Source organism: Phascolarctos cinereus, unplaced genomic scaffold, assembly GCF_003287225.1.
Source record: "Phascolarctos cinereus isolate Bilbo 61053 unplaced genomic scaffold, phaCin_HiC Scaffold_1;HRSCAF=81, whole genome shotgun sequence".
NCBI lineage: Eukaryota > Metazoa > Chordata > Mammalia > Diprotodontia > Phascolarctidae > Phascolarctos > Phascolarctos cinereus.
In genome coordinates, this window is record NW_027555514.1 from 284,877,879 (window position 1) to 284,895,091 (window position 17,213).

At 55.0% G+C, this 17,213-nt stretch overlaps 1 protein-coding gene across 1 annotated transcript in view; it reads left to right on the plus strand.

The window, feature by feature from the left end:
* Positions 1-17,213, plus strand: part of ACO2 (aconitase 2) — a 29,971-nt gene that overhangs the window by 5,048 nt on the left and 7,710 nt on the right. The window contains 8 exon segments of the mRNA XM_020982709.1: positions 11,744-11,886; positions 13,557-13,815; positions 14,742-14,834; positions 15,252-15,275; positions 15,277-15,411; positions 15,512-15,662; positions 16,171-16,275; positions 16,592-16,683. Of these exon segments, the coding sequence (XP_020838368.1) occupies positions 11,744-11,886; positions 13,557-13,815; positions 14,742-14,834; positions 15,252-15,275; positions 15,277-15,411; positions 15,512-15,662; positions 16,171-16,275; positions 16,592-16,683 (1,002 nt within the window).

The following is a 17,213-nucleotide window of genomic DNA, read 5'->3' on the forward strand; positions in this document are numbered from 1 at the left end:
GGTTCTAGACTCATGGCAGAGTGGGCTTGTGACATGGGAAAAGCATCATTTTCTTGGAGCTGCTCATTATACAAGTCAGGCATCCCTTGGCAACAAGAATCAGCTGCTCCTCCCTGGCCCTGGGACCCCCTGGAACCAAGTCACAGGGCCTGATCTGTGCAGAGCCCTGTGTTCTGGGCTGGGGGGATTGGAAGCTCCGTGGAGGTCACGTCCTGTGTGATAGAGAAAATAGCTGCAGGACAGAGCTGGGGCAGCGTGGGGGGTGGGGAGGGAACAAGAAGGAGGAGGGGAGGAGGAAGTAGCGTTTTAGATGACCTTTACATGTGTGGAAGCATCTTGTTAGTGATAACAGGCTGTTCAGATATAAAGAAGGGTTAGTAAGTGGCATCCCAGCGCCCCCTCCTCCCAACATTGGCCTTCATCTTTTTTTAAAAGTTAGAAAAGGAGGTTCTAGGTGGGATCGGCCTGCTTCGTGCTGGCACTCGGCTGGATTTCTGGTTCAGATCAGGGCCTTTTCTGTCTCTGTCATTGGTTGTTTCTAGAAATACACCCCTCCCCCCTTTCCTTTTTAAATAGGTTTTCCTTGATGTCTTCTGTTTTTTACGTCGCCGTAGTTTCCTTCAGCGTCCCTCTCCCTCCCAGAGAGCTATGCCACGTAACAAATAGTATTTTTATACGCCAGAAAGGAAAAGGAAAAGAAAGCCTAACTGATCCATTGGAAGAAATCAGAACATCTGGGCATCGGGCCTCATTTGTGGCCCTTCCCACTCTGCCTGATGGCTGGGGAGCCCAGGCTTCTTCCCTGCCCTCACCGGACGATCACAGGGTTAGTCTGTAGGAATGAGAGCCTTGCCCTGCAGCTCTCCTGGGTGCCCCCGCTCCCCCCCACCCTCCAGCACAGGCTATCATTAGCACACAGTTTAGACAGGCTCACCCCATTCCCAGCCCAAAGACACACACAGACCCCCAGCGTTCTTGGTGGTCCCCCTGCCCCCCAGTCGGGTTCACACTCTCCTGCTTATCAGCCAGGCCACTCCATCCTCTGCCTTGACCACCGCCTCTGAGCCTCTTTGCACAGGCTCTTCCCCTGTGCCTGTCTTTGAAAGCCCAGCTCAGATTCTGCCTCCTCCAGGAAGCCTTCCCTGACTGAAACTCCACCCCTCTTTCTTGCCTGTATCATACATGATTCTGTTTTATAGAGGGGGGTGCAGGGCAGGGTTAGATGTTCCCCTTCCCTGCTCTCGGGTCCAGGCGGTCAGGAGGGAACCTCGTTTTAGCTCCACCTGGTATCTCCTTCTCAGTGCTCTGCCCACACTAGATCAATGTTGCCTTAGTTGAATGGGGACTTTTAGGTTCCCAGTACAATTCCATGTATAAAGCCCTGCCTTGCAGAGTTGAATTGTCTTGGTTTCACATGTCTTGGCTCATTCAGAGCTCTTTGGGGAGCTGTGACTGGCAGGCAGATCTTACTGGGCTCCTCCCGAGCCCCACTCAAGATGCCTGGCCAGCTTTGGCCTCTGCCTGTTGCTTAGTGACCAAGGCCAACAGCTCTGTCTACCAGTGGGACTTCCCAGCCCCAGGAGGAAACCTCAGCATCGCAGCGTTGTTGTCTTGGGGTTTCAGGTTGGACTGTGGAGGTGGGAGGACGTGGGCAGTGGCCCATGAAAATGTGATTGGGAGATGGGGAAAGGTTCTAGGCCTGCCTCTGATGGCCTCCCCCTCCCCCTGTGGCCCCCCCCCCCCAGCCCAGCTGCCTTTGGATGCTGGGGAGGAAGAAGCAGGTGGAACGTTGTGGGGGAAAGACAGAGGCAAGCCAGGATGGCTGCCGTAAGGTGGGTTGGTCAGGGTGTCTGAGGCAGCAGCTCCTCGGGAAAACATGGCATCTGTGAATACCAGCAACATATTGATAGGAGAGTACGGCCACTTCCTGACACCATCTAACCCCTTCACCCAGGGCTGCTGGTTTTACCTGATTTCTCTTAATAAACTCTGAGCTCATTTAACCTGAGCAAAGGCTTCTCCCTGTGTCTGTTCCCATGGACTGTCCCCTGGGCCTGGCTTGTACCCCCATTTTGCCCTGTCAGGCCTCCTTCAAGGCTCAGGTCAGGGGACTCCTCCCATGTGTGGCTTTCCTCAATTCCTTGGGCCCCCTGCTCCCCTCCCCATGCCACCCATGTGTTCTCTCCATTTGTGTAGGGCACTTTGACCATCCTCTTGGGCCTCATTACTTCCTGCCTTGTACCTGTCACATCCTGCCCTTGCCTGCTTCTCCAGTAGAGTATCAGCTCCCTGAGGGCAGGGCCTATAGCAGGAAGGCCTGCTGCTACTACCTCCAGGGCAGTCCATTCCATTCTTGGTCGATGGGATTGTTTAGTAAGTTTTCTGTAGGGGAGATAATGTCTTGTAAGTTACCACTTGGCTCTGGGGTTCCCTTCTTCACTCTGAGTCAGGCAGAACCAGGGGGAGTCCCTTCTCCCTGGAAGACAGCATCAAGGTTGTTCCAAGGTCGCAGAGCCTCCTGCCCTGCTCCAGCACATGACCTTGAGCCCTGCCTGCCCTATGTGGTGAAATTGGCCCATGCTCACATTCCTAGGACAGCTGGTAAAAGTTAAAAATGACTCCTCCAGGTTGGGCACAGGCCAGAAAACTGCTGTTTCCTTTGGCCTCTACCATGCTCAGGCTGAGAGTAGTTGAAGGGGAAGTCGTCCAAGCAACGGAACTGAGAGATTGGATTGGCTGACCTCGTCCAATTGGAAGGCTGCTGCTGGTGGGGCAGAGGAGTAGGGTGGGCCTTCCCCTTCTCCTTCTGGGTTAAAGACCTCTATAAAGAAGGACACTCCTCCACATTCAGATGTCGATTAAGCAGCTGTTAAATTTCATGAGCATTTATTAAGGGTCAGCTGTGAGTAGGTTCTGGAAGTACCAGAACTGAAGCAGACTCCACTCTCAGCTGGGGGGGAGGGGGAGTAATCCCTATATAGATAAGTAAATGAAAAATATAGTCAAGGTGAAAAAACAAAATCATGGGAGGGAGGGGCTAGGTGATGCTTTAAGGGTCTGGGAGGATCAGGGAAGGCTGCTTGTAGGAGGTGGCACTTGTGACAAGTCTTCAATGACCGCTGGCAATCACCAGAGACCGAAGTGAGGAAGGATAGGATTTTAGGAAAGCAGGAACGGGGTTTCAAGGGCCTAGAAGGCTGAGACCAGCTATCGGGGGCTTTGAAGGCCAGGGCAGTGAATTGAAGCTTCTGGCTGAGTGGATATCTTCCACTGGTAAGCTCATTCTCTGAGGGCTTTCCCCCCAAGTGACCAGCGGACAGATGTCAGAACCCCAGTCTAGGAGCCGGCTGGTCCCACGTGGGCCTTTCGAGGAGCCCGGGGGCAGGACTAGCCCTACGAGTTTTGTGAGAAGGACCTTGTGACGGGCAGGCTGCTCGCTGAGGTGTTTCACCAGCAGAAAAGAGCCAGGTTTCCTCACAAAGGAATCTTTATCGCGGAGAAGAGGACTCAGGTCATGCCAGTTGTCTGTTCCCTTAAATTGGGGCTCTTCGCCTGTTTTGTCTTGCAGATCCCTTTGCATAGTCTACAGGGACCCTTTCTCAGAATAATGTTTTTAAATGCATAAAATAAAAAGCACAGGATTACAGAGGAAACCAGTTAATATTGAAATATAGTTATGAAAATGTAAAAAAAAAAAGTTCCTAGATCCCAGGCTAAAACCCCTGACTTCAGGAGTAATACAGTATGCTGGGGAAGGATGCTGAAGTAGCTTCTAAGCAGACCGCCATTGGTGAGCTGGCCCTTGGGCGGCCCCCTCCTGGCTCATCGGTCCAAAGAGTCGTGGGTGAGGGAGGTGGACCGATCCTCCCGAGGTCCTCCCAGCTCTGATGCTGCGGTTCTAGGTGATAATTGTTTCTTGCTGATACAGACAACGTGTGCTAGCATGGCATTAGTCAGGTGTCTTTCCTTCTTCCCCATGTGACCCTGATACCATTCATAACCAGCATTCTTGGGATCGTGGAAAAGCTTTTTTTGCCCATACTTCTCCTTGTCAAAGAGAAGGCTCACTCTGCAGTACCGGAAGGGGATGAGTTACTGTCCGAGTGGAGCCCAGGCTCCCAGTTTGCACTTTTGCAAGATTGGGAGATGCCACAGCCTACCCTTCACCTGGCGTGGTACCCGTGATGAACTCTGTAAGACAGACCAGTAAAGGGGCAGCTAGGTGGCGCAGTGGATAGAGCACCAGCCCTGGATACAGGAGGACCTGAGTTCAAATCCGGCCTCAGACTTACTAGCCGTGTGACCCTGGGCAAGTCACTTAACCCCACTGCCTAGCCAAAAAACAAAACAAAAAAAAGACAGACCAGTAAGCTCCATAACTGGCCTTTGTCGTGAGTTAGAGGGCTCCCAAGGCCCTTTCCTGAGAACCCGGAGCAGGAGAGGACAAGCAGCAGAATGACTCCCCCTCCAGCCACACTGACAGTTGTGTGCAGGCAGGCTCAAGCCAGGATTCTGAACCTTGATGAACGTGAGGCCACATTGGGGCCAGCATCAGAAACCTAACTGTGCTCCTGTGACCTTGGGCAAAGCTCTTCCCCTTTTCAGAGCCCAGCTTCCTCATCTGTAAAATGAGAGGGGTGACCTTCGATACCATTTCCCAATGCTGGAGTAGTAGTCCTCTGCCTCTTCTCAAGTCATCGAGCAGGCTCTGAAATAGAGGCATGTTCATCGAGCCAGCGATACCATTGCTAAGCCTAGATCCCAGAAGAGCCCAGAGAAAGAGGAGCAAGGTCCACTTGTACAAAGTATTTATAGCAGCGTTGTGATGGCAAAGAACTGGAAACTAGTGGGAGAACGGCGGAACACAGCAATGGCGTATGAACAAAATGAGTCATTAGCGCTCTGTCAGGTTAGGAAAGAAGCGGCTTCAGAGAGACCCGGAGGCAGGATGACGCGTCTACGCTGGCCTCAACACTGTAAAGAGCAAGGCCTTTGAAAGACTTCCCATCTCTGAGCAGTGGGGCCGCCTGCCCAGCCCAGGGACAGGATGGAGCCCAATGCCCCACCTTCAGGCTCTGCCTGACTGCCAGAGAGAGTGGGAGTGGGGGTTGTGAGTGTGATGTAGGGAAAAGAGCACCGGGGAACACTGAAAAATACATAGAAGAGCTGGGCAAGAGAATGTCAGTACCGTCACATGAAATTCAGTATTTCTGAGTGATACATGAAGTTCTATGTCACAGACTCATGGTTTCTCATACAGGCCCCTTTTGGGGGCCACCTTTGTTGATATGTAATTAATAATTTTTTTTTAGATTACAACAACAGCCCAGAAGTGGAGGGTTTTGGGAGCCCAGGGGCCCACGTCGGACATCCCGATGTGCCTTGACTTTGGGAGCCCTGGCTTTACTTCCTTGGCCCCGGCCCATAGCAGCACTCCAGTCCTTAGGGCCCGTGATTAGCGAGCACCCAGGGCGTTTATGGGTTTGTATTTGGTACTTCGTGAATTTCTTGAAGTATGAGGAAGTCATTGGTGTCTGCCCTTTGGGAACTAATGAGGAACATTGTGTCCTTCCGTGTGTCTGGATGGCAGTGGGCCCAGTGGGCATGTGCTTCACGGGGATTTCTCTGAAGTTAGAATCAATTCGAACGGCCCCCTTGGACCCAGATTGGTGAGGCTCCTGGCTCTGGGTAGGGCTGAGGACAGTAACCTTGGAACTAAATAGACTCACTGACCTGTCTGTGCCAGGATCAAACCCAGACTTTTGGCCAGAGCTCAGCACTGGATGGAGCCTCAGGAAATGTAACATTCTTCTCTCCCTAGCACAGAGTTAGGCCCTGGGCTCTTACTGCAGAGATGAAGTTTGTCTTTGGCCCCCTCTCATTTAGCTTTTTCCATTCTTCCAGCCCCAGCCAAGACCTCACGAGGTCCCTCGTGCCCTCCTCTGCGCATCTGGAACCCTTCAGTATTGCTTTCAGTCTTGATCTGACCCCCCCTCAGAGTTCCCAAGGCACCAGTATAGTTTCTTTTCCCCTGTTCAGAATTCTCATTCCCTCCTAGGATTCACTTCGGCCACGTATTAAGGTATTATCCAGTCAAAGTAGTTCATACAGAAGTTTGAAGGGCTGGTTTTACCCTTCAGGATACCTTTGCCGTGAAAAGAGCTTGTTAATCCAAGCCCCGTCAGGGGAGCTGAAAAGTCTTTCTATGGGGTTCTCTGGGCACCACCCAGTGACCCAGACCTTTGGCTTTCCAGACTCTCCTTGTCCTACCTCCACTGGCCTGCCAGCCAGCCCACCCCCTTGTTGGATAACTCCAGCTGCCAGCAGGGTCTTCACCCCCCCGATCCACATGGGTCTCTTTAAGGATGATGCTGGTCGGCCTCCTGGAACCAGGCAGAATGAAGTCTGATCCTTCTTCCCGTCCTGGGACACTTCATGGCCTTTCTGTGTCTTCCTAGGTTGTCCTACTCTTCGTGACCCCGTAGGGGGTTTTCTTGGCATTTCCTTCTCCAGCGGGTGAAGGCAAACCCATTAAGGTCACATAGCTAGTGAGTATCTGAGGCTAGATTTGAACTCAGGTCTTCCTGACTCCAGGCCTCGCACTCTATCCACTTCTCTAGGTTGGACGTACCTAATTCTCTGGACTGTTGGAGTGAAGCCCTAGAAGAAGCCAGAGGGAAAAGGCAGTGAGGAAGGAGAAGGGATGCTTCTGTGATCTGAGGGAAGGAGGAGGAGGTGAGGGATGGTGCTGAGAAGGTTTGAGGTGTCTCTTACAAGCATCAGGAGTGGGGCAGTGCCATGTGGAAAGGGAGATACCCAGCTGAGTCAGCGGGAGGTTCATTCGGCATTACGGGCCCGAGTCGGTTGTGGGTAAGATTAGCTCAGTGCTGAACTAGGAATAGAGAAATCAGATATTGGGAAGGACCAAGGGGTGAGGATGGCAGGAGGGTCAGCCCTGATGTGGTCACTTGACCCTCCAGTCAAGGATGGTGTGAAGGCAGATGGAGCCAGGGTGGTCTCACATCTGCCTCCCTGTAGGAGGAGCATAAGGTTGGGTCAGGGTTGGGTCACGGGGCTGAAAGTTTATGGTGATGACACCAAGGAGGTCCAGCAGGAAGGAGAAGGGATTGGAGGCTGTGATGAGGGGATCCTGAAGGTGATGTCATTCCCAGAGACTGTGAGGTCTGAGGTGTGGCTGTGCTGTGTGGGGAAGGGAGAGGCCTCTGGATGTGAGGAAGTGAGAAGCTGGCCATCAGATGATTGGAAGTACCTGAGGATGTCTGGGTATGCTTTAGAGAAGCTGCTGAGGGAGCTGGGAGGGCATTAGCTGACAGCATTGGGAGGAGCCCGGCTTAGGGTCTTGTGTTGATGGAGGGGGCGTGACGTCCTCCTTAAGTGATTTGGCAAATAAGCTCTTACAGGGCAGGGTTCCTGTTGTCCTGTTCTACCCTTTCCCCTCAGCACCCTGCACTGGGCTGTGCTCACAGTAAAGGCCTTTAAAAAAAGTTTTTATCGCTGTCTTGTTTTTTACATTGCCAGAGTTTCCCTTCGAATTCCTCTCCCTCCTCCTCCCTCTCCCAGACACCCGTCCTGTATCAGCAGCACTATTTTTTAAGACAAAAAAATAAATAGGGGCAGCTAGGTGGCACAGTGCATAGAGCTCTGGCCTTGGAGTCAGGAGGACCCGAGTTCAAATCCAGCTTCAGACGCTTGACACTAGCTCTGTGACCCCGGGCAAGTCACTTAATCCCAATTGCCTCACCAAGAAGCAAAAACAAAAACAAAAAAATGAGTAAAAGTTGAAAAAAATCAACACACCTGACCAGTACGTTGAAAAAGTCTGAAAATGTGTGCAGCGTTAGCACACCGGCGGTCCTCACGCCTCTGCTGGGGGGGAGGGGTTGGGGGAGGGGCATCTTCCCCCATCTTTCTTTGGAGCCAGACTTGTTCTGTATAGTGTTGCCACACTGACTCCTGCTTTTTGTGACACTTCTTTTGTTAAGCTCGCTGAGGTTCTCAGGTTCTTTTTTCTTCTCTGCTGGCATCTGTCTGCATCTGTTCATGTCGATCCTCCCATGCTTCTCAAGAGTTGTCCCAGTTGTCCTTTTTTCCAGCACAGTTCTATCCTTTCCAGTACTTTCTTGCCTCATGCACTAGGCTCTTTGTAATCAGTGTTATGTGGCCCAAAGAAGAGATGGGAGAAGGCGCCTCTTCTTGGACCTTTGTTGAGGCCAGAGTCCAAGGCTCACAAATGGTGCATCTCACATCAGAATTTTTTTCCGTGTGTTGGTTGGTTTTACTGGAATTTTTCCCCCTTCCTCTTTAAAACAAAACAAAACAAAAACAAAAAAAATAATTGGGCTGACTATCTGGGAGGGAGAGGGCTATATGGGAAGGGTGTCCCAAGCCTTACTTCAAGGTAAATCAAAAGATATCAGTAAGATCTACTGTTGCAAAGTGAATGCCTGCCGATGAGTTTGGGCAGTGTTAGAACCTGCCCCGGCTGCCGAGTTTTGGAGAGACAGTGGGGTGCAGTCCTGGTGGCGAGGCCTTGTTGAGCTGCACCAGGCGGACCCTCACAAAGCAGGTGGGCATCTTGGTCCTCCTGCCTTGTGCTCCCGCTTCCCTGACCCTTCACATCGCTGAGCCACGGTCGCCTCGGCCCTCCTCCCCTCCGTGAATGGGACCAGTGCTTTCCTTGCCAGACTTCGTGTAATAGGGCTGGGCCAGGCCCCATCTCGCAGCCTTCACTACTATGAAGGTAGAAAATTTACAATATGTGACTTCACGGTTGGTTTGAGTGAATTTGCGCTTTGGCAATTGGAATTCTTGAGTTCTTGCTGGGGAATATCTGGTCTCCTGGATCCCTAGACCTGGCTGTGATATTGGGGCACGTACATGACTGCAGTTGAGGGAATTGTGGAAATTGAGTGCCCACCTACCATACAGGCCTAGTGTCCAGTGGAGGGGAGGTGACTGTCCCTGGAGATGGGGCCCGACGGGATCCATGCGCTCCGGTCTGGGCTTCGCATCGACGAGGAGTATTGATGAACTGGGTTAAATTCAGAGGAGGGCAACTGAGGCATTCTGTAGCATCCCCCAGGATGCAGGGGGGCACACACGAAGAGCTCTGGGGAGAGTGGAGGTCTTGTTCTGCTTGACCCAGAGGGCAGAGTCGCGGACTCCGAGGGCTGGCGGGGAGCCCCGGCGCCTGGAAGTTCACCTTGTGTGAACACAAAGGGATGTGTGCCGAAAGGGCTGGCGAGCTTGCCCTGGCATCGCACCGAGGGAGCTTGGGCCAGGAGTGTCTCCATTTTGCAAGGGAGGTGACTGAGGCCCAGAGAGGGGGCAAGCCACCCGTGATCGTGCAGCCAGCTGGTGGCACAGCGTTGAGGTTGTAGGGCTTTGCAAAGGAGCAATCTCAGCTGTTCCCTGCATTCCCTCTTGACGCTTTACAAATGAGGAAGGTGACTTCCCCAAGGACGTGCAAGTAGTAGTGAGGAGCAGAGGGACAGGGGGTTCAGGGTGGAGAGAAGACAGTGAGAAAGGATCAGGGAAGCGTTCTTGGAAGAGGTGGCCTTTGGGTTGATGGGTTGAATTGGGCTCTAAAGAACCTGAATTTCTAGGGGGTGGCAGTGGACAGCATTCTAAGCAAGGAGAAAGGCACCAAGCCATGGCCTGAGTTGGCTGGAAATAGGACATGTTTGTTGATCGCGTTTGAATCGTTGTCTTGGCCGTTTGTGTAGTCATTCTGCTGTTCTAGGAGTTGGTATTTTTATTCCTAGAAACCAGCTGGTGACAGGAGATTGGCCAAACCATCCATCCTGGAGAAACAGAGTGGATGAAAACCAGCCTGGTGAATTGGTCCATCGGTCTTGCAGGCAGACACATCTTAGGTGGAGCATGAGCTCCTTTGGACAGCTGGAGAGGGTGCTGCTGGGCAGATGTGGAGGGATTTCCCTGGCCCCAGCCTAGGATAGGATGAGTCCTTTCTGGCACAGCGGATAGAGTCGGGCCAAGAGTCAGGAAGATTCAGCTTCCTGAGTTCAAATCAGACATGCCCTAGCTGTGTGACCCTGGAGAAGTCACTTCACCCTGTTTGCCTCAGTTTGCTCATCTGTAAAATGGACTGGAGAAGGAGATGGCCAGCCACTCCAGTAACTGCCAAGAAAAGCCCAGATGGGGCCATGAAGACTCAGATGTGGCTGACAACAGCTGAACAGCAGATGTGTTTGATTATGATACCCTTGATGACACTTTTTGGCATGGATGTGGATGTATTTTTTCCTTTAAAGAAGGTCGGCTAGGTCAGTAGAGCGCCAGCCTGGAGTCAGGAAGACTTGAGTTCAAATCCAGCCTTAGATACTTACTAGCTATGTGACTCTGGGCAAGTCACTTCTCCTGTGCCTCAGTTTCCTCAGCTGTAAGATGGGGATAATAATAGCACCTATCCCCCCAGGGTTGTGATGAGAATAAAGGGAGCTCCCATGTGCCAAGGGCTTTGTAAACTTCAGCTGCTGTCTTAGTGTGAGCAGCTACTGTTGTCTCACACTGGGGGTCCAGGCTGTTTGGAGCGGGGTGGCCTGTGTTCAGACTAGTAGGTGAAATGCCTTGTCATCTGGAAGGGCACGGATGTGATAATGGCAGTTTGGCTGGATCTGGAGGCCTGGGTTTGAATCCTTCCTCTGGCACTCTGAGCCTTAGTTTTCTTATCTGTAAAATGGGGGGTGAGAATGTCTCTAAATGCTTTGGAAGATGCCTAGTATCTGTAAATGCCTGGGCAGTGTGGCCCGGTGGATAGAGAGCTGCCTCATGCCTAAGCCAGCCTCCGGCCCATGGCAGCTGTGGGCTCCTGGGCAGTCTCTCAGCTCTCTGTCCTCACTGGCAGTTCTCGCGAGGTGCCCTAAACCTACGAAATCCCAGGTCCCTGTCCCTATAGAAATGTCAGTTAATATTGTCATCATTGTCTGCTCTCCCTCCCCCCCCTTCTAGGGGACAAAGCAGAGCCACCCTGTGCCCTGCTGGCCAATAAGACCCCTTCTTGCAGAGGAGGGAGCATCAGAGGCTCCCACAGCCTGGTCCCTGGCAGGTGGCAAGGCCAGGGCTCCCACCTGGGCCCTGTCCGTGGGCCTGCCTGTCTCAGGGTGTTGGCTCAGCCTGTGGGTTTACTTCTTCCATCCCTACGGTGCCGCTCTTGGGTGTGTGGCATGGGCAGCCTCCCTCTTCCAGCTGGCATCAGGGGCTTGGGTTGGCCCAATGACAGAAAGAAGGGGCCCGCCAGGCCCTTCTGAGCTGGCCTACCCGTTATTCCGCTTCTCAAGTGTGGCTCTAGCGGCCGACGTTTCTCGATCACGGAGGGTTAGTGTTAGCATTTCTGGGCTGCCGCTACTGTCTGAGGAGCTGAGGTCCAGAGGGCCCTCGAGCGGGGAGTTGGGAGTCCTGGCCTGCCCTCCGCCCATGTAGAATGAGGCCCGGACCCATCCTTGGGAAGGGGCGTCATGCCGTGTCACCAGAAGCACTTTGCAGACCTCGGAGGCGTGGCCCTGGCAAGGCTGCAGTGGGTTGTGCATATGAGGGCCTGTGCCACCGGAACCCTGGCCTCAGGGGTCCTTTCCCCCTCAGCTCCTCTTGGCCAGTCCTAAAACTGCCTTGCCCCGAGGCCTGTGTAGGTAGCGTTTTCTCCAAAGCTGTGGCTCTGTGTGCTGGGCCCCACTTACTCCTGTCGTCCTCTCTCTCCTTGCAGAAAGCTCTGGGCAGTGGGTTCCGAAGGTACCATGCAGCTTCTGTCCTGTGCCAGCGGGCCAACGTGTCCATGAGCCACTTTGAGCCCCATAATTCCATCCAGTACGAGCTGTTGGAGAAGAATATTAACATTGTCCGGAAGAGGTAGGAAAGGGGCTTCTGGGACTGATGGAGTAAGTGGGGGACGGCCGGGTCCTGCAGGGTGCCAGATCCCTTTGGAGCTGATTCAGCTAGAACAATCTGGAACCATCTGGAGCCCCAGGCCGGCTGGCCCAGTGGGCTCACTCCTCCTCCTTACTTATTTTCTCTTTCTGTTAAGAACTTGATTACATCCTCAAGGGGCCTGTCTGGGGTGGGTGTGCGTGCTTTGGGGCACAGGACGTGATCCAGCACACGTTCCCACGGCACGCCCTGGTGCCCATTCTGTGGGCATTTGCCAGCTGGCCCTTGGCTGGCAGGGCCCGGAGAAGGCTCTGCTCCACCACCCTGCCTGCCCTGGGGCTTTGGGGATGAGGAGGAGGAAGGGGTGGGTGTTGTGCTGTTGGGGGTTCCCCCAAGAGGCAGTGGAGAGAGCTCTGGGTTCAGTGTCCTTGGTCAAGTCCTGGGGGGCCTGGTTCTCTGTGTCTCCCTTCCCCTAGGCAGCTCCCTTGTTTTCAGCCTGGTCGTTATTGGCTGTGCCCTGTGGGAGGGGGTTAGCAAGCTCTGGTTCCCCTCCCTTCCCCCCATTTCATCTTGGACCCTGGAGCCTCTGCTACCCACCCTTCCCTCCCCCCTCTGTGGAGAAGACAGTGGGGCCAAAGCATACAGTCCCCCGTCAGCCGGCCTCAGGGCCCGCAACCCAGGGCCTTAGATTTTGGGGCCCAGGACTGCCTCCTGCATCAGCGGTGCGCCAGAGAAGAGGCACCCCCACCTGGAGGCATTGACATACATTTAGTGCTGGGGACCTCAGCACGTGTCACATTGCCTGGTCATTGCCTCAGGGTTGTGGCAGCCTGGGGCTGCTCGAGGCAGCTGAGGGGGTGGGGGGGGTGGGGAGGCTCTGTGCTGAGCATATGACAGATCTCATCTCATCTGAGCCTCACCACAGTCCTAGGAGGGAGGGGCTGTTATTATCTCCATTTTACAAATGAGGAAACTGAGGCAAACAGGTTAAATCCGATAGCTAGGAAAATCTGAGGCCAGATTGGAACTCAGGTCTCCTGACACCAGACCTGGCACTCTGCTCTGCAGCATCCCCTCAATGCCCATGCAAGTGGTGAGTATGAAGGATTCAGAGTAGAAATGAAATGCTGATGAGTGAATTGAGCAGAGCCATCCTCCCAGAGCCCCCTAAACCCCTGGCTGCCGCGCTCAGCCCTAGAGAATCAGCTGATCAATGAGGTCAGTCAGGAAAGGCCTTCTCTGTGCCAGAGCCTGGGCTGAGGTAGACTGGGGGGGAGGGGGGCCCGGGGCCCTTTGGGAGGGCTGCAGCCAGGGCAGAGGCGTGGAGGGGGGCAGTAAGAGTGTCTTCATGAGGAAATGCACCTCCTTCCATGGCTGAGGTGGGGGACTACAGGTGTGAAATACTGCATACACTCTCGGATGAGGCCCACATGTCACCTATGTCACGTTTTTTCCCCTTTATCCAAGGGGTGGATCACTGGGTGAGGAAGAGAGAAGGGATGTACTCAGAAATCGGTGTGATTATAAAATTAAAGACATCAGTAAAAAATGAGAAATAATTTTTAAAAACCCAAGGTCTCGGTTGGGGGAAGGGGTTGGGGGCTGGCACTACTAAGCGGCTTCTGCCCCAACCACCTCCTGCTTCTGCACAGGTTGAACCGGCCGCTGACCTTGTCAGAGAAGATTGTGTATGGCCACCTGGACGACCCCTTCAAACAGGAAATTGAGCGGGGCAAATCATACCTGCGGCTTCGGCCGGACCGTGTGGCCATGCAGGATGCCACGGCACAGATGGCCATGCTACAGTTTATCAGCAGTGGGCTGCCCAAGGTCGCCGTGCCATCCACCATCCACTGTGACCACTTGATTGAAGCCCAGGTCGGCGGTGAGAAGGACCTCCGGCGTGCCAAGGTGCGTAGGTAGCATTATGGAGGGGCTACTCAGGGCCACCCTCATGGAAGCTCAGATGCCCGTACTGGGTCTGGCCCAGCTCACTTCCCCAGCCAAGGCCCCTGAACAGCCCAGCACACCCAAAGGACAGTCACAGAGTGCTGAAAACAGGATTTCAGAGCTCTGCTGTGGCTTCTAGGCCGCCTTCTAGCCTTCTCTCAGCGGGTGGGCCCTTCTCACAAACATTGACCCTATGAAGGGGCTGCCTCAGGTCACTCGGCAAAGGAAGGCTGACCCTGCGACACCCATGTGTATCCCTCCCCAAAACGTTGGCCGGCGGCAGGCTGCTTCTTACCTTCCACTGCCCTTGCTCCAATTCTCCTCCACCAGCACCTGTTTGCAGAATGGGTTTGACCCCCTGGCACCAGGCATTCCTGCACCGTTGTGGCAGAGGACTGCCTAGGGCTCTATTCCTTCTCTCCTCCCCCCACCCCGCCATGCGCGTGCGCACACGTACACACACGGCTTGGGAATGCCGCCAAGCACCCCTCTACCGAGGGTGAGCTGAGCTCTGAGGGGCCTGCGGCTCGGCCCTGTGGGAAGCTGGAGGAGCTTCCTCCTGCTGGAGGCCCCTCTTTTCACCCCACTATGGCCCTTCTGGGCTCAGTGTCTGCTTCCCTCCGGGCCCTTCTCTCTTCCCCCTTTGCTAGGGGCTAGGGGATGTCCCAAGCAGCCCACAGTCCTGAAGAGTAGCGCAGGTTGGCCAGCCTTTCCAGCCTTAATCTGTCCCTTGACAGGCTGTCTGTCCCTTTGCCACCCTAGGCCTCAGTCTGAGCTCTGTCACCCCTGGGGCCCCAAGGTCAGAAGGCCAGAATCTGGCTTTCAGCCAGAGTAGGGTTCAGAGTACACTGTTGCTAATGACTTTTCTTTCTCACTCATGTTAATAGGACATTAACCAGGAGGTCTATAGCTTCCTAGCAACGGCGAGTGCCAAGTACGGGGTGGGCTTCTGGAAGCCAGGCTCAGGAATCATTCACCAGGTGAGGAGGGGGCAAGGAGGACTGAATGCAGGGTGTCTGTCCACAGGGGAATGGCAGAAGGCCTGGGGAGACAGGGGTTGTGTCTGAGCTTCTCCCGGGCGACGGGAGTCAGGTTGTAACTCCCCTGCGGTCACCCTCGCTCTGCCGCCATCTGACGCACGGGGCTACCAGTTTCCCCATCTGTAAAATGGGTTAAATACCACTGGTAGAGCCTTCCTCACAGGGCTGGGTCCATAGCTCCGTCGAGACATGTGGATCTTTGTGGCCCTGGAAGTGCTCCATAAATGTCACTTGTACAAATGAAAGGCTCCTCAAAGGCCCGTGCGGTCTAGGAAGGTGACTCCCTTGCTCACTCATTTCCCAGACTCTCCCTCCGCCACTCAGCGTCTCAGTTCTGGTCCTTAACCTCTTTTCCAGATTATCCTTGAGAACTACTCGTACCCCCGGGGTGCTGCTGATCGGCACAGATTCTCACACCCCGAATGGGGGTGGCCTGGGGGGCATCTGCATCGGGGTTGGTGGGGCTGATGCTGTGGACGTTATGGCCGGCATCCCCTGGGAGCTGAAGTGCCCCAAGGTGAGGCGGTGAGGGTGGGGTTGACACCGTTGGGGCATGGCCCGCCCTGGCACCCCAGCTCCTCCTGCCCTCACTGCCTCCCCTTCCCGGTCCCGGTCAGGTGATCGGCGTGAAGCTGACCGGCACTTTGTCCGGCTGGTCCTCTCCTAAAGACGTGATCCTGAAGGTGGCCAGCATCCTCACAGTGAAAGGCGGCACCGGGTCCATCGTCGAGTACCACGGACCCGGCGTGGACTCCATCTCCTGCACTGGTGAGGGGCGGCCTGGGTGGCAGTCTGAGCCAGAGGTGGAGACGGGGTGGGCACGTGCCAGGCCACCGTGTCCCGTCTAGGAGAGGAGGGTTGTGAAAGGCTGGGCCTGGCTCAGCCGCAGAGCCGGCTACCCACCCTGACGGTCACGGACTCTACCTCCTCAGGCACAGACCGAGCCTTCTCAGTAAAATATCAAAAGGAAGTGCTGAATTTCTGTTAGTTGTTTTAGTGAAAATACAGCCCCCTTCCCCTAGATGTAGCCTGTGCAGGGGGCTGGGGCTGAGCCTCAAGGCCGCCTCTCTCCAGCTTCAGTCTGATGATTCCTCCCTGGGGCAGAGGGGTCATAGTAGAGCTGTGGGTCACACGTGGTGGTGGAGGGGGGAGAGGGTGAGGGGCAGCTCTAGAGCTGCTGGCAGAGCCCTCAGGGGCCCAAGCACCTGGCCAGCCAGGGCGTGGCCCAGATGTGTGGATCATCCCGCTCAGCCCCCCGGGTGTCTTTCTCCCACAGGCATGGCGACAATCTGTAATATGGGTGCGGAAATAGGCGCCACCACCTCTGTGTTCCCCTACAACCATAGGATGAAGACGTATTTGAGCAAGACCGGCCGGGGCGGTAAGAGGAGGTGCTTCCCCCCCCTCGCTCTAGTGGGGAGCCCTCTGAGGAGGCAGGAAGGCCCTTAGAACCGGGGAGGGCAGGCCTGGGAGAGTGCACTCACGGCAGAGAGGCGGGGTGGGCAGAAGGACGGGATATGGGACCCATCGACCAGCGCAGTCCCCGCCCGGAGCTGGCAGCTGGTGGGGGCCCCACTCTGCCTCGTCCCTTTGCTCGGCTGGGAGCTCGCGCGTCCTGCACATGCCCGACGGGTCCACCAGGGTTTGTGAAGTGCATCTGGAGGCACGTGTTGACCCAGCTCCTCGGCTGTTTCCAGACATCGCCGTCCTGGCTGATGAATTCAAGGACCACCTGGTGCCTGACCCTGGCTGCCACTATGACCAAGTGATCGACATTAACCTCAGCGAGGTAAAGAGTGACCCTGAGCCCAGGGGGTTGGGGCAGGGAGCGGAGCGGGCGTTGGCTCCTCCAGCATCACGGAGCGGTGGTACCCCCGTACGCTGCAGGCGGGATGGCGGCATGGCATCTTTCTGGGCACGGGGAAAGCAGCCAGGGCTGGGGCATTAGGGCCTGCATTAAAGAATGATTCTTCAGCCAAACGTTTGTTTTTCTGGCTGCACTCAGGTTTCTGGGTTCATCTGCTCCACCCAAAGGTTGGGAAGGTGGAGGGTGGAGGTAGTTGGCTTCTGGAAACGTTGGATAGAGGATGGGTCAGCAGCTGTGGCTGGCCCGCCCAGGAGAGAGGCTGGGAGGCCAATCCTTCCCTCCTGTTGCCGGCTGCCTCCCTCGCTGGGAATTTGTGTCCTTGCCCCCGTGCCTCTGCCCCGTCTGAAAGGAAGTGGGCGCAGCCCTGGGCCCTGGGATGCCATCTCAGGGTGCCCTGGTGGGGAGGGGTGCTTTCCACTTGCCCTTTCTTTCTGATGAATCCTTCCCTTCGG